Raw genomic sequence first — 24,021 nt, forward strand, 5'->3', positions numbered from 1 at the left:
TCTTTGGAATGAGATAGATATGACAAAAAGAGGAGTATTTATACCTTGAGTTAATAATCTTTGAGGGTTTATTTTGGCCTTTTTAAAATTAACATATAATGTATTATTTTTTCAGGGTACACGTTTGTGATTCATCAGTCTCACACAACACACAGCATTCACCACAACACATACCCTCCCCAGTGTTCATCACCCAGCCACCCTACCCTTCCACCCCTCTCCCCTCTACTATTTTGGCCTTTTTGATATCTGGGTTTAGGAGGTGGTAGATAAAAGCAAAGCTTATAGCTGGGCAAGCTTTTTTTCTAGCTCTGATGACCCTGTATTACTGCCACAACTTCATGTACCCCAGAACAAAGGGACTCAGGAGACTGTTAACTCAGTATTGTTGACAACCAACAGCATTCTAGGTAAAAGCCAGAGAAAAAATGACCAGAATACTGTTGAGTAGCAGCTTAGCAAACTCAAAGTGTGCCATAAGCTAGCTTGGCTAGGCACTGGACTCATCGGGAGGGACAGAGCGGACACCTGGTCCACTGGGGAGGGAGAATCTATGGTGAGGCAAGTCAGTAGATTGAACAGACAGCAATACTTGAACACAGGATGTAGGGAGCTCAGATACTGGTACAGGAAGCTATATAGCAATGGGTACCAACAGGAGTAGACTGCAAGGCACAGACAAAGCTATGTGAGGTGGATTTGGACAGATTGAAATACAGGGAGTCAAAATGGAGACCCCCTTAGATGGAAGTCTGATATGCTACAGACAGAAGAGAGACCTGTGGCAGGTAGCATGGCATAGAAGGCAACAAAGGAGCTTACACTTGGGTGGATGAAAGACAAAATTCTAGCTGGAAAGCAAGGGACAAGTTATTGCACATTTCACAGCACCTTGTAGGCCTCTTTAGATTTTGGAGACAGAACATACCACACCTGGAAAACTGCTTTAATTGATTTTTCAAATGACTTGATAGACTGACAGCTTCAAATGGGATCTAGAGCAATAAAGGGCTCTGCAGCTGATTCAGGCTATGGTGCAAGGGAGCCTACTAATTGGATCATCTGTGTTGGCAGAACCCATGGTGCTTGCTGGAGGTATCCACGGTAGTTAATGGCACCACATGGAGCCCTTGGCGAACTCCACTAGAAGAGTTACAGTGCGGTGTTTCTGGAGCCAGGGGTTGCTGGCAAGCTCTTGGGCTTTAGTAGAGATGGAGTGCCTAACCATGGGCCATCATGTGACTGGAGCTGAGTACTGCCAGGCACAAAAAGTCATAAGGTCAGGTAGATACAACAGCAAATTTTGCTTTAGGAAACAAGAGTAAATTTCAGAAACAGGTGGCCTGGATCCTCACATCATCTATGTTGTGTTGATGTCTCTCCCTCTGTTCGTACCTATGGCCACCATCTTGAAACATCTGTAACAAGACAGGAGTGGATCTGAACAGTGTAGGAGGTGAATGTACTGTCCCCACTCATAACCATTTATCATCCCATCTTAGTGCACTCTGGCTAGAACTTCAACTATCAGTATTTTTATTTCTTTGAGGTCTTTCTCTGGCCCCAGGAACCCGGGCTGTCTATAAATGGAGCAGGCTGGAAGTGCCAGAAAATCAACACTCTCTGTTCTCCACAACCACATCCCAGATGCCCCAGCTAAATACAGACAGGAGTTGGTGCACAAATAGCCTAGCTCATTCTCCTCTAGGGTGGAAAAATCTGAGGTGTATTGGAGTCTAGTGTTTTTGCAATGGAATTAGCTTCATTTGCCCAGGTGATAATTTTATTAAGAGATGTCCTTTGTTTATAGCCTAGTTCTGCTGTCTTACTTTCTCACCCTCCTATTTCTGTCTCCTTTGATCCCCAATAAACTATTTGTCCTTAATTCTTGTTTCAGAGTTGGCTTCCAGAGGAATCCAAGTGAAACAATCTTTTATAATGTAATAGTGATTTTCTATTATAGACTGTTAGAAAACCACATTCTTATCTTCACTATGATTCAGTAAGCATTTTTAAAGTGGATCTAAAGGGCTGGTATCTAAGATCTATAAAGAACTTCTCAAACTCAACACCCAAAAAACAAATAATCAAGTCAAAAAAATGGGCAGAAGATATGAAAAGACACTTCTCTGAAGAAGACATACAAATGGCTAACGGACACATGAAAAAATGTTCATCATCATTAGCCATCAGGGAAATTCAAATCAAAACCACCTTACACCAGTTAGAATGGCAAAAATGGACAGAGAAAGAAACAACAAATGTTGGAGAGGTTGTGGAGAAAGGAGAACCCTCTTACACTGTTGGTGAGAATGCAAGTTGGTAGAGCCACTTTGGAAAACAGTGTGGAGGTGCCTCAAAAATTTAAAAATAGAGCTACCCTATGACCCAGCAATTTCACTACTGGGTATTTACCCCAAAGACACAGATGTAGTGAAAAGAAGGGCCATATGCACCCCACTGTTCATAGCAGCAATGTCCACAATAGCCAAACTGTGGGAAGAGCTGAGATGCCCTTCAACAGATGAATGGATAAAGAAGATGTGGTCCATATATACAGTGGAATATTACTCAGCCATCAGAAAGGATGAATACCCAACTTTTACATCAACATGGATGGGACTGGAGGAGATTATGCTAAGTGAAATAAGTCAAGCAGAGAAAGTCAATTATCATATGGTTTCACTTATTTGTGGAACGTAAGGAATAGCATGGAGGATACTAGGAGAAGGAAGGGGAAAGTGAGGGGGGAGAATCGGAGGGAGAGATGAACCATGAGAGACTATGGACTCTGAGAAACAAACAGGGTTTTAGAGGGAAGGGGGGAGGGGGGATTGGTTAGCCTGGTGATGGGTATTAAGAAGGGCATGTACTGCATGGAGCACTGGGTGTTATATGAAAACAATGGATCATGGAACACCACATCAAACTAAAAGAAAGAAAGAAAGAGAGAGAGAGAGGGAGGGAGGGAGGAAGGAAGGAAGGAGAAAGGAAGAAAGGAAGGAAGAAAGGAAGGAAGAGAAAGGAGAGAAGAAAGAAAGAAGGAAAGAAAGAAAGAAAGAAAGAAAGAAAAAAGAAAAGAAAGAAAAAAGAAAGAAAGAAAGAAAGAAAAAAGAAAGAAAGAAAAAAGAAGAAAGAAGAGAAAAAAGAAAGAAAGAGAAGAAAGAAAGAAAGAAAGAGAGAAAGAAAGAGAAGAGAAGAAAGAAGAAAGAAAGAAAGAAAGAAAGAAAAAAAAAAGAAAGAAAAAAAGAAAGAAAGAGAAAAAAGAAAGAAAGAAAAAAGAAAGAGAAAGAAGAAAGAAAGAAAGAAAGAAAGAAAGGAAGAAGAAAGAAGAAGAAGAAAGGAAGAAGAGGAAGGAAGGAAGAAAGAAGAAAGAAAAAGAAAAAGAAAGAAGGGAGGGAGGGTGGGAGGGAGGGAGGGAGGGAGGGAGGAAGGAAGAAAGAAAGAAAGAAAGTGGATCTCTATGTGCCCAGTCCTAAGGAATAAAAATTCAGGGATAAATTCAACAAAGATCGTGCTTTCTTCTCTCTCTGCACATGTATTTAGAAAGGCAGAGGCCCCATTAAGGAATGGGATATAAACTATTTGCTAGTGGCAATAAGCATTTCCTTGTTGGCTGCAGGTTAGTTTTAGGAGAGGGACTATTCCCTGAGGCTGCAGGAACTTGTCCTTAGAGGGTTTTATGCCTTGATTTTCAGAGCCTGTGTAATGAATGGGGTTGGGGAAAAGAGCAATCTGACACAGCAATGATGCCTATTAGGGGCAACTGCCTTTCTCTTCTCAAAGTTTGTCAACCCTTATACCTTTCTTCCTGGACCATGAAATTCAGCAACGGTTCACAATAAATGCCTCTATTCCCTATAAAATGTAGCTTCTGTTAACATTTCAGAGCACATCCTTCCAGGTTTTAAAAATATGATAATCTGGGGCACCTGGGTGGCTCAGTCAGTTAAGCATCTGACTCTTGATTTTGGCTCAGGTCATGATCTCAGGGTCATGAAATCAAGCACCACAAATGGCTCCATGCTCGTCATGGAGCCTGCTTAAGATTCTTTCTCTCCCTCTCCCTCTGCCCCTCTGCTTGCACATGCGTGCTCTCTCTCTCTCTCAAAAAAAAAGAATAAAAATATGACAATCTGCATTTTCATATAGAGTTATAAGCATGCTTATATACAATTTTCTATTATGTTCTTTCAAAGTTATATCCTAAGTTTTTCATAAATATCATTGGTATGACTATGTAATATTACTTCCAATGAGTGTGTACCATAGTTGCCTTACCCTTTCCTTATAGATTGAAACTAGGCTGTAACTCCTTATCTTTTTATATTATACTGTAATTAGATATCTTTCTAATCTAATTCTAAAGAAAGCTTTTTCAAAGTACTTGAAAAAGTATTGGGCAAAGAGTAGAAACTGTTATATGTCAAAGCCTACACCACCGACTACCAAACTCCAGTGACTCCTGTTTTGTGACAGATTTTGGCCCTGGATCGGTTTATTTCACCTCTACAAATTAACTATCAATGGGTGCCTTCAGCATTTGCATGAATGAACCCTCAACAACCTGGCTCGTATATTCTTTGATCTCATTTTCAATGACCTTGCCTCTTATTGTACTTTAGCCATCTCTTTCCATGGCCATATTAGGAAGACTTGGAATTACTTTACCCATAAAATATTAAATTTGAATATTCAATCCTTTGCTTTCTTTCCCCTCCACCCATTACGCAAAATCATTGGCCTCATAAATTATCCAGTCTCTGATCCTGTTCTTTTTCCCCAGATTTCTTTTTTCTTCATTCTGTTACCTCTCCAGGATTGATCTCGTGTTTTATCACTCTCTTACCAATTTGCCCAAGGCTTCACCTCAGTGGCCTTCCAAACTACATATCTAGCAAAGCTTCACTGTTGGACCAGTCCAACTAGCCACCTTCTGGACTTCACATTTTCATTTATTCTACAGTCCACTGTAATCTAGATTCTGCGCCCTGCACTCACTGACATATTACATCACCAAAATCCTTCTTGTTCCTCAATTCAATGGGTGGTTTTCAACACTTACCCTTCTCTTCCCTTAGCTTCAGTGATCCCACATTTTTTCCTTTTATGTCTCTGTTGTTTGATGTCTTTTGGGGACACTCTTTCTTTGTCATTTCCTTGACCGTCAGTGTTCCTTATGGCCTGTATTCAGCCCTGTTCTCTTCCCTTCCCTCGCTTTTCTTTTCCCTCTCTCCCTTCTCCCCCACTCCTTCTTGCCTCTCTAATCTTGAACTTTTTTCTCAGCTTTTCTTATTCATCTCATTTCTTTTTAGGCAACCTCATCCTCTTTTATACTGATGGTCCATGAATTTCTCTCTCCAAAATATATCCACCTGCCCCCTGACTTTCTTATGGATGACCCATAGTACTTCACACTAAGTTGTTAAAAACTTCTCAGGTCTGGGGCACCTGGGTGGCTCAGTCAGTTAAGTGTCTGCCTTCAGCTCAGGTCATTAAAACAGGGTCCTGGGATCAAGTCCCACATTGGGCTCTCTGCTCAGTGGGGAGTCTGCTTCTTCAGCTTCTTCTGCCCCTTCCCCAGCTTGTGCTCTCACTCACTTGCTCTCAAATAAATAAATAAATAAAATCTTAAAAAAAAAACCTTTCCAAGTCTGTTTTTATTTCTGTGTCTCCTATCTCAGTAAATAGCTCAGCCATACAAACTGCTGTCCAAGCCACACATTTAGAGAGATTTTAAATGCCTTCATTTTCTATAGTCTACCAAAATAAATTCATATCAAAATGACCACATCCTTTAGATTCTGACTCTGAAGGAGACTTGAATCCATATAGTTCTCTCCAACTCCATTGTCTCTTAGACAGACTTTATAACCTCCTACCTAACCAGCTGTGGCCACTTCCTAACAAGTCTCTTTGCTTCTCGCCTGGCATCCCATCACTCCATCCCTGCCCTTCCAACATCCCCTCCAGCTGCTGCTAACAAATGCTCATGATCCATTCTTCACCTATTGTGATAGTTTTTAATATGACACTGTCAATCTTCTGATCAAATCCTTCTATGGCTCTCCCTTTGCTTTGGATAAAGTATAGATTGTTCATCATGTCTTCCAAGGTTCTGCATGATTCATTCCTGCTAATTTCTTTGGCCTCATCTGAACCTCTTCCCCTGTTGAAGCATACATTTCAGCCAATCTGATTTTCCTGATAATAGTTTCCCAAATTTGTCATCCTTCCTTTTCTCCAGGTCTTCTCTATTCCTCTGTTTTTTTTTTTTTTCTCCCTTCGCAATGCTCTGTTTCTATGCTGTCTGTGTCACTTTTTCTTGTTTGAATTGTCTTGGGTCTCTGCTGACTTGTAACTTCCTAAAGCCTACCTTACTGGATCCCTTAATTTTGGGTCTGATACCCCTTCTCTGTGCTCCTATGGCAGTCAGCAGCCACCCTCACTACAGCATTTGACACATTGTTCCTTTTGTCCCGCCTCCTAGATTGGGAGTTCTTGCAGAGAAAAAACAACAGCAATAACAACTGTGTTTTGAAATCTTTACTCACTATACCTCATAAAATTCTTGCCACATAGAAGTTACACAACAGTTTGAGTAAATGAATGAATTATTGAAAAAAATAATGAATGAAAATGCTGTCTCCTCCACTTGATTCTGTGTCTCTTCTCTAATTTTGCCAATCTGAATGGAGTAGGTTTCTGAAGGCTTCTCACACTCATGGTTAAAGAATATATATTGAAAAAAAAAGAATATATATTGAGCCCTGAGTGTGTGCCAACTATCATTATGTGTCATGACTGATGAAATAAATACATAAACAAAAATCCTGCACACATTCAGGTGTTTCTAAAGGAAGAAAAAAATCCCTCTATTTTTGAGAAACAGAAGCCCAACTATTCTTCGATAAATGTTTTTATTTCCCAGAGACTAGTAGCAGCTCTCTTCCTAGTTTCAGATTAAATGTGAGAAGGATGTTCGTATGATACAGCTGTTATTATGAGATAGGCATCATGGTGCAGTGGAATTAGGCTTTAGGTTTGAAGTTACTGTGTTTGGGTTTCAGTCCTCATTTGGCATTTTTTTTGAGCACTCTCAAATACAATAAAATGGGGAAAATGCTATATACCTCAGGAATTACTGGGAGGGTTAAATGAGTTTAATGGTGTGAAAATTCTTTTTTATTTATTTATTTATTTATTTATTTATTTATTTATTTATTTATTTGACAGAGAGAGACACAGTGAGAGAGGGAATGAATACAGGCAGGGGGAGTGGGGAGAGAGAGAAGCAGGCTTCCCATGGAGCAGGGAGCCCAATGTGGGCCTTGATCCCAGGACGCTGGGATCATGACCTGAGCCGAAGGCAGATGCTTAACGACTGAGCCACCCAGGCGCCCCCCGTGTGAAAATCCTTTACAAGTAAGTGAATCTGCAAACGAGTCCTCATTTATATTCCCAAAGGAGTTGACTATCGTATATGGCAAAGACACATCTCCACTGGGAATGGTTAAGGGAAATGCAGTAATTATTTCCAAATTGTCCAACACCAGAAATTTGTGGCCTTGGTCCCCTGTTTCCCAACCTAGCTGATAAAAATTGATACCTTTGTCATTGTCTTGGATCTGGTGAAAAAGAGAGTGTACCTCCTCTTCATTTGAGGGTTGAGCTTGTGACTTTTTTCCCTGTCCCAGATCTCAATAGTTTGGAGAGAAAATGAAAAATTATTTCCCATCCTGGAGCTGACAGTCCTTGAATTTATCATTACTGATTCGGTAAGAATAGTGCTTATAGACTTCACTTAGCAGTAAGTGTGTGTGTGTGTGTGTGTGTGTGTGTGTGTGTGTGTGTGTGAATGATCTGCTACAGAAATCTTGCATATGATTATACTTTTGCCAGGCACTTTTATAATTTTGTTGTATCATCTCAAATAACTTAGGTGAGCATAATAATTATAATTCCTTGAAGGTTGGTACTTTCCTTGTAGGAAAATGTTATCTCTTTTACAGTTTTGCTGAATATATGGCATGCATTCACACTATGAGAAAAACTTCCCAGGTTAAAAAATAATAATAATATAATCTGCATTGTTTTTGCAAAAAGTTATAAATATGCCTACCTACAATTTTCTGTTATGAGAAGCTATCTTTGTAGATCCTATAGCTGATATCCTAGCCTCTGTATTTGCTTTTGATCATTTGATTAAGGACTGAAGCCATGCAACCACCCAAATGCTTGGGGGAAATTACAGATCCCATCTTCTTCTCTTTAATGAGGAGCACACATCCGATGTCTCTTTTCCATCAAGCCATGCTCTGAGGCAGTATAGCATGGTGGTTAGGAACATAGGTTTGAAATCAGATAGATCTGGGATTGAATGATCTGTCCATAATTTTCATGCTGAATGATTTTAGGCAAATTACTCATACTCTCCAAGCCCTAGTTTCCAACTGGTTAAATGAAAAAAATGCCTTTTTTGTGGTCCTTGTTAGGCTGAGATGATATAAAGTACATGTCACAGCAGCTGGACCATATTATTCACACAATAAATATGTGATTAATGAATGATTTTTATTATAATGTTATTGTTATCATGATTATTATTACCTTCTAGGCACATATCTTGAAGGCACAGGTTTTCATTAATCCTCAAACTTCCTGATTTACTTCCTAAAGTTCTTTTCTTTTCTTTTCTTTTTTTAATTTAAATTCAATTAGCCAACACATAGTATACCTCCTAAAATTCTTGAGTCCTCTCAGGCAACAAGTTCTGTCTTACTTGAAGGTATAATTAATGAAGGCATGTAATATAGTGGGAACAAAACAATCTTTGAAGACAGATAGACCTGGGATCAAATACTAAATTTATCAGATACTAGTGCTATCTAACATTGGGCAAGTTTCATCACTGAGTTCCAGTGTTCTCTCTAAAATGAGGATCTGGATGTCTATGTTGAAAGGCTGGGAAAGGAAATGAACAGTATTTGAAAAGCACTTGGCACAAATTAGGTGCTAACTCAGATTTTATTAACAATGTGACTGTTTTTAGCCTTACAGCAGCCCAACAGCAAAGATGGTGAATTTGTTCTTTGTCTGCAAGCTCTACCTTCATTCTGCCTGTAATCCCCAACCTTCTCCTGTCCTCACTTTGTCTGAGGAGGTCAGTGCCCTTGTTCTGCCATCCAAACCTGGTCCCCAAATATGAATGGCTCCCAGCCATCCCATCTCAGTGAGAGGGTTGGCCATGGGAATTTCTCTTCCAGGAATATTTACTTTAGTTGGGAACTTAAAGCCTTTTTTTTTCTTGCTGAATGAATTTCAAGTACCAGCAGCCTATTCAGTGTGGTATTTTGGGTGGGGATGTGGAAGTGTCAATGTTGTTCTGGAAATCACACTACATAGGCATAGTTCTGCATGTTCCCCCAAGAAAAACTGACCCAGATCATTTGAAGAATCTCAAGTAAATTAGAGTGTTCTGTCATTCATTTTCCACAGTCCATGAAGATGTTGGGGTCAAGGTTGGGTCCAAAGTGCTGGAATCTGTGCAGAAAGCCTAGAGGCTTCTGCTTCTAGGACTAAGTAGAAAACTCCCTTTCACCTATTTCTGGGATACCTAATAGAAAACCATTCATAAATATTCTGATTTGATATCTGGTTCCAGACATTACAGTGAGTGAGTTGGCTCCCTTTGCTGTTGCCTTTGAAAGTTATTGTCCAACATGAATTTTCTTTTCTTAAAATTTTTTTATTGTTATGTTAATCACCATATATTACATCATTAGTTTTTGATGTAGTGTTCCATGATTCATTGTTTGTGCATAACACCCAGTGCTCCATGCAGAATGTGCCCTCTTTAATACCCATCACCAGGCTAACCCATCCCTCTACCCTCCTCCCCTCTAGAACCCTCAGTTTGTTTTTCAGAGTCCATCATCTCTCATGGTTTGTCTCCCCCTCCGACTTACTCCCCTTCATTCTTCCCCTCCTGCTATCTTCTTCTTTTTCTTTTTTCTTAACATATGTTGCATTATTTGTTTCAGAAGTACAGATCTGTGATTCAACAGTCTTACACAATTCACAGCGCTCACCATAGCACATACCCTACCCAATGTCTACCACCCAGCGACCCCATCCCTCTCACCCCCCCACCACTCCAGCAACACTCAGTTTGTTTCCTGAGATTAAGAATTCCTCATATCAGTGAGGTCATATGATACATGTCTTTCTCTGATTGACTTATTTCACTCAGCATAACACCCTCCAGTTCCATCCACGTCGTCGCAAATGGCAAGATCTCATTCCTTTTGATGGCTGCATAATATTCCATTGTAGATATATACCACTTCTTTATCCATTCATCTGTCGATGGACATCTTGGCTCTTTCCAAGTTTGGCTATTGTGGACATTGCTGCTATAAACATTGGGGTGCACGTACCCCTTCGGATCCCTACATTTGTATCTTTGGGGTAAATACCCAGTAGTGCAATTGCTGGGTCATAGGGTAGCTCTATTTTCAACTGTTTGAGGAACCTCCATACTGTTTTCCAGAGGGGTTGCACCAGCTTGCATTCCCACCAACAGTGTAGGAGGGTTCCCCTTTCTCCACATCCCCGCCACATCTGTCGTTTCCTGACTTGTTAATTTTAGCCATTCTGACGGGTGTGAGGTGGTATCTCATTGAGGTTTTGATTTGGATTTCCCTGATGCCGAGCGATGTTGAGCACTTGAGCAACTGTGTCTGTTGGCCATTTGGATGTCTTCTTTGGAAAAATGTCTGTTCATATCTTCTGCCCATTTCTTGATTGGATTATTTGTTCTTTGGGTGTTGAGTTGGATAAGTTCCTTATAGATTCTGGATACCAGCCCTTTATCTGATATCCAACATGAATTTTCAACTACTAGATTAAAATGGTTCATGATTACACTCTTCCTTTCACTCATTTGGGGGTGGGGGATCCAAGTCTGGTGGTACATGGTTGCCTTCCAGATCCAGTTGACAAAGCAATGGTGAGGCCAAGTCCTCATCATAAACACATCTGTTTCTAGGCTCTCTGTTTTCCTCCATTGTTGTATTAGTTTATCTTTGTAAAGATACATTTTGTTGTAATCAATATACCTTTACAATAAGCTTTGATATGTTGTAGTGAATCCCTGCCTTCTCTTTAAAAAAAAAAACACATAGATATTTTGATAAATATTGATTTAGGTTAGGAAATAAATCTCTTACAGGCTACTTTAGAGACACTGAAAAGATTAGAATTCCTTTTAAAAATTACATTTGGCTTTTAGATCATACTTCTTTGAGTGTGATACCATGTGGCAACTAAATAACATGGGACCCCAGGATTATTAGGATGAAACCTAGGTCTTGAACAGGCCTGGTGTAAGTTTCTTAAGAGGATACTGTGATGAATTTAACTGAATGTGACATATTTTATTAGAACAAATTTATATTGTGTATTCATTAATTATCTATGATAGATTCTGGGTCTACAGCCAATGAACAAATCAGCAGTAATCACGGAATGTGTCAAGAAGCAGAGGATGAAGAATTAAACAGATCACTACACACAAAATTATGAAGGGCAATGAGATTTCTTTTTTTAAGATTTTATTTACTTATTTTAGAGAGAGAGAGATCTTGAGCAGGGAGGCGGGGAGAGGAAGAGGGAGAGAGAATCTCAAGCAGACTCCACACTGAGTGTGGCTCAATCTCATGACCCTGAGATCATGACCTGAGCGAAAATCAAGAGTCAGATGCTTAACCAACTGAGTTTCCCAGGTGCCCCATGGGCAATGAGATTTCTGATGTCAAGTAATTTATTCTGCTTCCAGAGAACAAAGTCTGGAGTCCAAATCCCAGCCAGTCCTTTTCTTACCTCAGTGACTTTGAGAATGTCTGCCTCAGCTAGCCCATCTGAAAAGTGGAAATAACAATGGTACCTCCCTCACTCATATACTTAAGACTGTTGAATCAGTTACTATACATGAGCTATTTGAATAGTGCACAAGGACCACATTCAATAAACATTAACTGTCTGTATTATAATTTGCAGAGACTGGCACCGATTGAGAAAGTGGTTACATATCCTAAATATACATATTTTCTACATTTATCCAGCAAAATATGCCTCAAATGTAAGAAAATATGAATGAAGACATTCCTAAATCAAAAGAACCTCTTTGTTGTACTATGCCACAGTGATCACTTTTTTATCCAGAAATATTCCACATTTTCCTTTCAGTTTTCTCACTGGTACCCTTCAGCTGATATACCAGCATGAGGAGGGAGAACCAGAGCAGCATGTCCCAGTTCCTCCTCCTGGGGCTCCCCATCCGGCCAGAGCAGCAGGGTATGTTCTTCGCCCTGTTCCTGGGCATGTACCTGACCACGGTGCTGGGGAACCTGCTCATCATCCTGCTCATCAGGCTGGACTCTCGCCTCCACACCCCCATGTACTTCTTCCTCAGCCACTTGGCCTTCTCTGATATTGTGTTCTCATCTGTCACTGTCCCAAAGATGCTCATGAACATGCATACTAAGTACAAATCCATTCCTTATGCAGGGTGCATTTCACAAACATATTTTTTCATACTCTTTGCTGATTTAGACAGTTTCCTGATCACTTCAATGGCCTATGACAGGTATGTGGCCGTCTGCCACCCTTTGCATTATACCATCATCATGAGTCAGAGCATTTGTGTCACGCTGGTGGTTGGGTCCTGGGTCATTGCTTGTGCTTGTGCTCTTTTGCATACTCTCCTCCTAGCTCGGCTGTCCTTCTGTGCTGACCACACCATCCCCCACTTCTTCTGTGACCTTGCTGCCCTGCTCGAATTGTCCTGCTCAGACACTTCCCTCAACCAATTGGTGATCTTTACTGCAGGATTAACAGCCATTATGCTTCCATTCTTATGCATTGTGGTTTCTTATGGCCATATTGGGACCACCATCCTCCAGGTTCCTTCTACCAAGGGCATCTGCAAAGCCTTGTCCACTTGTGGATCACATCTCTCAGTGGTGACTCTCTACTATGGGGCAATTATTGGTCTATATTTTCTTCCCTCATCCAACAACACCAACATCAAGAACATAATTGCTTCATTGATGTACACAGTGTTCACTCCCATGTTGAACCCCTTCATTTATAGCCTGAGAAATAAAGACATGAAAGTGGCCTTGAGAAAACTCTTGAGTAAGAAAACATATTCTTTCAACTGATAGTTTTATTTTAAAATATCCATATGATCTTATTTCCTCAATTACATGTAAATACAAATTACTGTACCTAAAGCTTACTTGTCTTCTTTCCACAGTGTCACATAGAAATACTTTGCTGACATTATCCTTGCACCTGTTAGGGAGACTAGTAAAATGGGACATGCCCTATAGGACTTAATTTGCTCTTTTCTTGGATAATGGGATCAGAAAATACTTTGAAGGTGCTGTATCACTTTGGCTGGTATCATCAAATGGAAGCCATTGGGGCTGAGCTTTCCCCAAATTTTTGGATTGTTATAAAATATATTTGGTCTTTCATGCATACATTTCTAAGGAATTTTCCATTTTGATGATATGTCTCCTTCTTCACTCAGACATCCAGGTATTCAGGGACTCTGAGCCCTTCTAGAACTTCCAAGAAGAATATAGTAAATTTTACTTTCCTTACATAATAATTAACACACTGCTTTCTTGTCCTTCAGGAATACAACCCACATGCTCTTTCTTCCCAAACATGCACAGATATTCAGCAACAAAATAAATGTCACCTCAGTTGTCTCAGGTACTGGTCTAAGCTGCATTAAAATCATCTAATTTAATTCTGACAACAACCCTAAGAGATATTTTGAGAAAACTCATACTCAAATAAATATTTTGGCAAAACTCATGCTCAAAAAAATCTTAACATCAGAGTTAGTGAAAGAAGATTTGAATCTTGCTGTCTGCAAGGAATATAATTGTTTATATGGAACACTGTGTCCTTGGGAGGAATAATTAGCTCAGTCTAGTGGCAGAGGATATGAAAGACTCCCCCAGAGAAGGTGCTGCTTTACCTTAACAAATCAGAATTAATCAGACACATAAAGTTCTATCTTGTTCTGGTGATCACAGGAAGAGGGAACAGCACGTTCAGGATGTTAAACTGGAAGTTTCAACTGAGGTACCAAGATTTGATAGACACCAGATGCCAAAGTGAGTTGTAAGTCACAAAATGTAGATGTTTATAGGAAATGCCCAATACTCATAACTCATGAGCCTCTCAATGTAGACATGGGTCTAAAAAGTGCTAAGAGCTAGCTATGAGAGGTTCTCATAAAGTGGTGGGGACTTTTTTTGAGAAAGCTACACGGTGAACGCCAAATCCTCTCAACAGACAAGGAGGTGCTTTCCTCCTCACTTCAAGCTTAGTGGGAGAAGCTTCAAAAGAACCATTTAGAGAATTTAATACGTATCTCTTACTTTGATGAGAACAAGAGCAATAGGAAAGATGAAATGGGGAGGGGGAGGGGGAATTGGAATTATGGAATAGAATTATGCTTGAGAAATTCCTTCACTTCTTTTCATGGTGGGGCAATAAAAGCAAAAATGTTTCCTATGTGTGGAATCACTATGCTGTACACCTGAAACTAATGTAACATAATATGTCAACTATATTTCAATTAAAAAAAAAAAGGTTCCTATGGACTATAGGTGGGTTATGTGAGAGAGAGAACTGGTGGGAAGCCATGTTCAGTTCTCCCCAAGAAGACCATGAGCAAGTCTAGGAAACTCAGAGAGAGTAAGAGATCTGTAGGGAATGTACCACCACAAAACCAGGGGCTCTGAGGGGAAGCAATCCCAAGAAGAAATATACTTTAGCTATATCACAGGGGTTGTGTGGGAAGGCAGCCTGGGAGTCTCTGAGACAGGGAAGTGGTTTTTTTGTTTTGTTTTGTTTTTAAAAATCCAGACATACTTGGTTTAAACCACCTTGAGAATCACATGATTTACTAGCCAGTGCCAGTACAAAGCCTCAGTGGGGGATGGAAATCTCTAAAGTGCTGTAAAAACTGGATCCTGTTGAATTGTCATCAAAGCAGATACTATTGATATTCTGTTTTTCTATTCTGATGACATGTAGCTCAGCTTATTATTGCACAGTATTAATTAGGTCAGGGGTACGGGTTTCCCTCTAGAAACTCAACTGGCTTCTTTTTTTCCCCAAGGTCACAAACGTCCCCCATACTTTGAACAATGCCTTACATATTAGCTGTCAGTCATAAAGTGTGTGTGTGTTGAATGATGGTAATATATTTGAGTTTGAAGGACATTTACTCTGACACCGACACTATAGAACCATTATCAGTCTTGTAGGTTATTTTGCTGAACAACTTTATCCTTTGAACAAGAGTAAGGGTGGACCCACCTAACACTGAATTATCTGCAGTAGATGGTTCTAGAGGGGGTTCCACTGGGGTATTTTTACTATTTATGTAAATTCAAGATGTTCCCTCTGACACGAAATCTGAATCTATCATTCCACAGCCTCCGCACTTTTCCTGATGCCAAATCCCTTCCTCATTGTCTATAAAATAGAGTGATTGCCATTTTCAAGGTGACTTTCTCAAGGAAGCACTTAAAGTCAAGGACACAAATCATAAAATAATGTATTAATGACTTTAATCACATTAAAATTAAGACATTGATAGATAATTTAAAAAGCTAACAAGCTTCTAATAATGGAAGACATTTGCAACATACACAACTGACAAAGGATTAATTTCCAGATTATATGAAGTCCGTCTGACAATGCAATAAATAGAAGAGAAACAATCCAATAGAAAAGCAGGGAAAATACATTATCATGTATTACACAAAAGAAATTTTGTACCGATAAGGATAATGATGGCTGCTGTAATAGGTCCAATGTGGGTCTTCTAGCAGGTTGATGGCATTTCACTATGCAGTAATTTGAGAACCAGGTTCAGTTATCTCTCAGGGCAGCAGTTAATTTTCTGTCAGACAATAGGGGAGAAAACACAGATGTTTCTTTAAAATTCTGGCCAGAATGTGCCACATAGATTAGCACTTAGATTAGCAGGGAATGTGGCAGCAGTCTCCGACTGACAACTTCACACTTGAGAAGAAGGTCATGAATTTTTCGTGGATAGCCAGCCATCTCTGTCACAAATATCCAGTAAGCATAGGTTAAGATGCTCTACTTCATAAATAGTCAGAGAAATTGAAAGTAAAACCACAACGAGATACCATTTTCTCTTCACTGGAGTCGCAAAAATTAAGAAATCTGTTGTTGTTGAAAAAGTAAAGTAATAGGAACTCTCATACTCAAGAAATGGAAATTTAAATTTAATAACTTTAAAAAATTAATAGGCTTTATTTCTTAGAGCAGTTTTAGGTTTACAGAAAAAGTAAGCATAAAGTTACTATATGCTTCATTCCCACCCCTGCCCAGTTTGCCCTGTTATTAGCATCTTGCATCAGTTTGGAACTTCTGTAATGATTGAACCAACATTAATGTATTATTAACTAAAGTCCATAGTTTACACTAGAGTTCACTCTTTGTGTTGTATAGTTTTTTGTGTTTTTGATAAATGTATAATGATGTATTTCCACTGTTATAGCATCATACAGAATAGTTTCACTGCCCTAAAAATCCCCTTTGCTCTATGTATTTACCTTTCTCTTCATCAAGCCCTGAACCCTGGTAATCACTGATCTTTTGTTGGCTCTATAGTTTGCCATCTCCAGAGTGTCATATAGTTGGAATCATACAGTATGTAGCCTTTTCAGCCTGGCTTCTTGATACAACTACTTTATAGAAGAGTTTAGTTGTGATAGTTGAGTGGAACATCACATGCCTACAATCCAGTAATTCTTCTGGGTATATAATTTATAGAATCTCTTGCATAATGTGCTAGATGATGTATAAGAGTGTTTGTAGCATCATTTCTCTTAATAGCAGAATGCTGAAAACAAACAAAATAGCCATAAAACTAGAACAAACAAGTGTGTGATAGTTTCACAGTGGAATGTAATAAAATATGGATGAATTTAACAAGGATGATATCAGACAACAAAGGCAAAACCTTGAAAAATATTCAAGTGATTTAAAGAACTCAGGATTTGACCTCACACCTAGACTATTTATTTCATTTATATGCAGTTCTAGAGCAAGCTAAATTGAAGGAGCACTACAGATGTGTTAAAGCTTTAAATAAAAGTAAGAGAATATTGAAATATTAAAAACATTGGGTACTTTCTTTTTTCTTTTTTGGAAGTTAAAGAGTCAAAATTAAAAGAATATTTTAATTAATTGGCCAAGGGGACCCTCAGGATAGTGGCCCCAATGTGGCCATAAGAGACCAGGATGCATATGAATGGCCGGGTAATGACCACCCCGCCTACAGTTATAAAACTAATACATACCATCAAAAAATCAAACAATACTGAAAAATATAAAGAAGAAAGTAATAATAATCCATAGCCCCAGTACTCTAACAAAACAGTATGAACATTAGGACATATACGTATGAATACATATACACACACTTAATGGGTATCTACATAAAAATTATTGGGCACTTGCAACAGGAGAGGAAGATACAGTTGCAGAGGAGACAAGGGGCTTCAACAATATTGTTAGTTCACTAGAACGTCTTACTACTTAAGCCTAGAGATTGTTAAATGAACATTTCTTTTAATATTATTCCTTAAAGTGTGATTATATGTCACATGTGTATAAACACATACACACATATTCATATATATAACATACCATGTATATATACATATAAATTTAAGCCATATATATGCCATATATGCTTTTTGTATGCTATCTCCATATTTTTTAAAGTTTAAATAAAATTTCCAGTAAAATGGGTAAAAATATTACTCAAGTTTGAAAAATATTCAAGTGATTTAAAGAACTCAGGATTTGACTTCACACATACAGCATTTTAAGTACCACCTCTACTAAACATTGCTAGTTTTGTGTCACTGGGCTACTTACTAAGCATCTCTTAATATGAATTTCCTCCTTTATATCAATTACCAGGATTAAATGAAGTAATGAATATGGAAATATTTGTCACAATTATAAGCTTCTAGCTGTGAAATTACTTAGTTATATCTGCCTTGAGTAGAGGTAATTTCTCAAGGACTGAAAGCAAAGTGAACATTTCAGATGAAAACATAGGACACTATATGTATGTACGTGGGACAGAGATGTGCTTTTTAAAAAAATTCAGATATATTTGGGGGCGCCTGGGTGGCTCAGTTGGTTAAGTGACTGCCTTCGGCTCAGGTCATGATCCTGGAGTCCCGGGATCGAGTCCCGTATCGGGCTCCCTGCTCAGCAGGGAGTCTGCTTCTCCCTCTGACCCTCCCCCCTCTCATGCTCTCTCCCTCTATCTCATTCTCTCTCTCAAATAAATAAATAAAATCTTTAAAAAAAATTCAGATATATTTGGATTAAACTACACTGAAGTACTGCCTAAGTTCACTTCAGGTCTAGGTTTCCTGATGTTCTTCCTTTAAGAAAAGATGGTCGTGCAGGTATGTTTTTTCCTATGACTCTAAAATGAACAAGGAAACTAATCAGAGAAGAAAACTAAGTCCAAGCTGAAACAGAACTGAAGAGTGCCACAAGATTCACTAAAAATCAGCTACTCAAAGAGGAAAGGATGCTCACATTGCATGTGCAGGATGGAACAGGTCTTATGTCTAATTAGTAGGGAAAACAGTGCTCAACATGGTGAAAATATTCCTCTACTGAGTAGATGTCCCAGAGCTCCTTTCATATCCCGATTCCTCAGACTGTAGATAAAGGGATTTAGCATGGGAGTGACCAGAGTGTACAATATGGCCACAATGACATCCTTGTCATTGGAGTTATTGGATGAGGGGAAGAAGTACAGTCCAATAACTGCCCCATAGTACAGAGACACAACAGAGAGGTGAGAGCCACAAGTTGACAAAGCTTTGCAGATTCCTTTGGTCGAGGGCACCCTCAGGATAGTAGCCCCGATGCAGCCATAAGAGACCAGGATGTATATGAATGGCAGGTAATGACGACCCCCCCTACAGTGATGATAACCAGATCATTGACTGTGGTATCTGAGCTGGAGAGCTTAAGCAAGGCAGAAAGGTCACAGAAGAAGTGGGGGAGAGTGTTGTCTCCACAGAAAGAGAGACGAGCCAGGAGGAGGGTATGCAAAAGGGCACTAGCACAGGGTAGGACCCAGGACACAATTACTAGCAGGAAACACAGGCTCTGACTCATGATGGTGGTATAGTGGAGGGGGTGACAGATGGCCACGTACCTGTCATAGGCCATTGATGTGAGAAGGAAGCTGTCAAGATCCCCCCAAAATAAGAAGAAATACACCTGGGAAATGCATCCACCATATGAGATGGATTGACTCTGTGTCTGCATATTCATGAGCATCTTTGGAGCTGTGACTGATGAGAAAGAGATGTCAGTGAAGGCCAAGTGGCTGAGGAAGAAGTCCATGGGGGTGTGGAGGCGAGAGTCCAGCCTGATGAGCAGGATGATGCGCAGGTTCCCCAGCACCGTGGGCAGGTATATGATCAGGCAAAGAGTATAGTATATGCCCTGCTCCTCTGGCCAGATGGGGAGGCCCAGGAGGAGGAACTCAGACACACTGCTCTGATTATCCCTCTTCATGCTCTTCTTCTCTTTTGCTGGAGATGGGGGGAAAAAGATGGATATGTGAAAGAATGAGAAATCATTGTGACTATCACATTATGGAAACATGGTTTTGAATTAGTCAGTACATGAATTTTAACCTGAATAGCTCATGCTTTTTGCTCCACTAATGGGCTAGTGATGGTCTGACATCAGGATATTATGTATCCACCTAGAAACCAACACGATCTCTTTTAGAGGAAACTTCAAACATCAGAATGATAATCAGACCAGATCAGGCTCAAACTTGAGGATTCCAGGAGTTCATGATAGAAATTTGAGATTAAGAAATTAGGGTGCAAGTCTAAGTCAGTAAACAGTTACTGGAAAGGCAAGTAGAGGCTCTCCAATTGGTCTTTTGGCCTTTCTTAACCTTCCCCATGCCTCTCATATGTGCTTTGGCTAATATTTTATCTCCATGGATTGGGTCAAGACAAGACAACCCCAAGGGCTGCTGTGGATCTCCTGAAATCAAGATCTGGAGGCTTGGTGGAAACATCATATGTAACCTCTTCAAGGCAAGGTCATTTAGGACAAGAATCTTTGTTGGTAACATAGATCTATCTAGTGACATACCTTATAATATAGCCATCAGTCCTTTCTTTAAAAAATTCTTTCCTATTCCTGTTTCTGTCATCATTTTTGCTAAAGAAATTTTCATGCAATGTGGGGAGTTAGGAGTCCATTTCTCTTCCAAAGTCTCACCTATTCCCTGAGTTCTAACCAGATTGCTTTTATGCCAGTTCTCAGAATGCCAGGAAATACTTTGGCTTTTCCAGTCATATCCTGGATCTGCCAAAGGATAAACTTTTTGTAAGTGTTTATCCAACATAGGTTACCAAATAACCTTCTTTGTCACAGTTCCTAACCTAGGTTTTAGGCCAGTGATTCCTAACCGATTTTTTCTTGCCATATTCTAACACTTCTTATCATTTGCTAACACTATCATTTCTCTCTCTTTCTTCTTCAGGTCAGTTAGTCTTAGACCTGCCCATGTGAACACTCACAAAATGATAGGGAAAGGGAACATGATGGTCTGTCTGCTAAAAAATAGAATTCACATACTATCTAAAGACTTACTCAATCTAAAGGTCTTTTTCTCTGAGAGCTAAGCAAGTGTCTCACCATAGGACCCACATTCATCTTGGGGCTTAACTGAAGTTTACATTATGTACCAGTTCTCCCAATGTGACTGAAATTATCTCTAAAATTTCTACATTCTTCAGCCCACTACATTAAAAATCCTGTTAATTTAATATGTTACCTGAGATGAATCACACATTCAGTGTTTCTAGCCATTACCATGTTAATAATAAATCAGTTTTTCACAATGAAAGTGCTAACTAGCTGTCGGCTGGACATTTAAGTTGTTTCTAATATTTTTCTATTTCCAACAATGTTTTATTAATAATATTGTTCATATGCCATTTTCATATTAGCATACATATCTGTAACAGAAATTCACAGAAATGGATTTGGAGGATATATATTTTTTCACCATTTTTTAGTTATTATGTTCAGTTAGCCAACATATAGTACATCGTTAGTTTTTTCACCATTTTAATAGATACTGTTGAATTAAAAGAGGCTAAGGTGGTGAGGAAACCTGTTTTTATGGGTTCTTTAAAAGGATCCCTGAATTATAAGAGCTTTTCATGTGAAGATTACAAAATGGACATTCTAGTTAAATATTTGGAGAGGACAGGACTATGGTGTTTGAGGAACAGAGAAAATTCAGGAGCATGGTCAGCATGGGAAAGTTATGGAGTTGGAGAATTATCTAAGGAGCCATATTATATAAATCTTTTTCTGTATAACCAAAAGTTTTGATTCTATCCTCAGAGCAACAGAACACCCATGGAAAAGTTTAAGTAAAGAGTGAAAGAAAAATTTTAAATAGTATGCTGGCTACTGCATAAAGAACAGATTATAGCAAGGCAAGAGTGTCAGCAAGAATCTAACAGGAGGCTATTGGCATAGTTCAGGTACAAAATAACACCTACTTACACCTGAATCATGGCAGAGGAGATGAGTTAACTGGGATAAAATTTGGAGGAAAAAACCAGTAAGACTCAATGGGGGAATGAAATATAAGCAGGAGATACATATTTCTCACTATCCTCTGAAAAATTAGATAGAGAATCCTCAGAGATAAATTATTCTACATGGAGCTGTCTATTATACTCTGGTGTGAGGGGAGTAGAGCCATGTTGGGGATCAGTAGCACACACTGGACACACACACACGCATACGCAATTGTGCTACTGAATATAAATTCTACTCCTGCTCTGACATTGTCTCTTAATTGATGAGCACATATACCATCAGTCAGAAGGTGTGGGAAGGTTCTTTCTTTTCTCTTTAGAAGACACAGAATACAACGAAGCAAGTGGAGTCTCTGAGGGTCTCAAAGATGCATTGCAATGGGGAGAAGAATTATCAGTTCAAAACGAAATTAAATATATATGGTGATATACACTTGTTCACAACCCCTGAGCAATGGGCATGGGTTGTAGCTTTACAAATAATGGAGAGGACCCAAGGGGTGTGGGAGGGGAGATCTCCCCACCACCAGCTCCAAGCTAGAAACAAACAAGATATAATTGCTTCATTGCCTTTGGTTCCCATGAGGGAAGAACTATTGCTAGGAGGAATAGGAGAGTTCACCTTGGAGGAATGATGATAATAAGCACAAAGCAGCTACTAGGAACTTGGTGATTCACAAAGCTTTTTGCCTTCTCAAATTCGGAGTCTTTAACAAACCAAACTGGTGCTTGAGTGTATTAGCCAGAGTCTCTTCTTTCTGAATTCCATGTTATTCCAAGAACACCAGAAATACTCTACTTTACTCCCAGCACAAAAGATCAAGGGACTTTTTATATCCTATCACCTAAACTAGACCTTGAGGAATGGAATGCACTTTCTATAAATCTTGATCTCCTGCCCAAAACCTGTGGAGTCAGTATTCTCTTGGGCATAATGTACCGTAGAATAACCATTCAAGAAATGTTTTCCACTAACTTCTTAGTACCTCTCTTACAAAACTGATTCCAAGTTTATTTCACACATCTCCAGCTCCACTTTGAAGCCAGGTAGAAAATATCATGTGCTTGTTATTGGAGGTGAAGATATATGAATATTCGTGAGTGTTATTATTTGTTCTGTTTCGCATTAAAAATCAATCTGATACATGTCTTTCTCTGATTGACTTACGTATCATATGATCTCACTGATATGAGGAATTCTTAATCTCAGGAAACAAACTGAGGGTTGCTGGAGTGGTGGGGGTGGGAGGGATGGGGTGGCTGGGTGATGGACATTGGGGAGGGTATGTGCTATGGTGAGTGCTGTGAATTGTATAAGACTGTTGAATCACAGACCCTGTACCTCTGAAACAAATAATACATTATATGTTAAAAAAAAAAAAAAGAAGAAGAAGAAGAAGCTAGTAGGAAGGGAAAAATGAAGGGGGGGGAATTGGAGGGAGAGACGAACCATGAGAGACTATGGACTCTGAGAAACAAACTGAGGGTTCTAGAGGGGAGGGGGGTGGGGGGATGGGTTAGCCTGAGGATGGGTATTAAAGAGGGCACGTGTTGAATGGAGCACTGGGTGTTATATGCAAACAATGAATCATGGAACACTACATCAAAAACTAAAGATATGTTGGCTAACTGAACATAATTAAAAAATTAAAAATAAATTTAAAAAATAAGCCATAGGTCAAGGAAAAAAATCAAAGGAAACTTAGAAAATACTTCCAACTGACAATACTTTCAAAATGAGAACAGGACATATTAAAATTTGTAAGACAAACCAACAGGATAGCTTAGAGGGAAATTTATAGCACTAAATGCCTGTATTAGAAAAAAAAATGAAGGTTTCCTATCAGTCACCTAAAATTTCACCTTAAGAAACTAGAAAGAGGGGCGCCTGGGTAGCTCAGTCGTTAAGCATCTGCCTTCAGCTCTGGTCATGATCCCAGGGTCCTGGAATCGAGCCCCGCATTGTGCTCCCTGCTCTGCGGGAAGCCTGCTTCTCCCTCTCCCACTCCCCCTGCTTATGTTCCTGCTCTCGCTAACTCTCTCTCTCTGTCAAATAAATAGATAAAGTCTGTAAAAAGAAAAAAAAAGAAAAGAAAAAGAAAGAAACTAGAAAGAGAAGAGCAAATTAAACTCAAAGTAGGGAAATATAGTAAGTATAGTAGGAAACAATAAAAAGAAAAGCAGAAATCAGTGAAACAAAAAAAAACAGAAAAAATATAATAGCAGTAACACCAAAAGTCGGTTATTTGAGAAAAAAGTATAA

The 24,021-nt window shown here is 39.2% G+C and overlaps 2 protein-coding genes across 2 annotated transcripts; one reads left to right on the forward strand and one right to left on the reverse strand.

Annotated features, from left to right (window-relative positions):
• The first annotated feature begins 12,284 nt into the window (after positions 1-12,284).
• Positions 12,285-13,226, forward strand: LOC113934336 (olfactory receptor 1J1-like). Its single transcript, XM_027615135.1, has one exon. The coding sequence runs from the start codon at positions 12,285-12,287 to the stop codon at positions 13,224-13,226; it is 942 nt and encodes a 313-aa protein (XP_027470936.1).
• A 5,525-nt stretch (positions 13,227-18,751) lies between these two features.
• LOC118356174 (olfactory receptor 50-like) lies at positions 18,752-20,545 on the reverse strand. Its single transcript, XM_035723467.1, is given in 4 exon segments — positions 18,752-19,074; positions 19,077-19,722; positions 19,725-19,762; positions 20,419-20,545. Coding segments are annotated over 4 exon segments (1,134 nt in total).
• Positions 20,546-24,021: the final 3,476 nt, after the last annotated feature.

The sequence above is a fragment of the Zalophus californianus genome, chromosome 13, assembly GCF_009762305.2.
Source record: "Zalophus californianus isolate mZalCal1 chromosome 13, mZalCal1.pri.v2, whole genome shotgun sequence".
Classification (NCBI taxonomy): Eukaryota; Metazoa; Chordata; class Mammalia; order Carnivora; family Otariidae; genus Zalophus; species Zalophus californianus.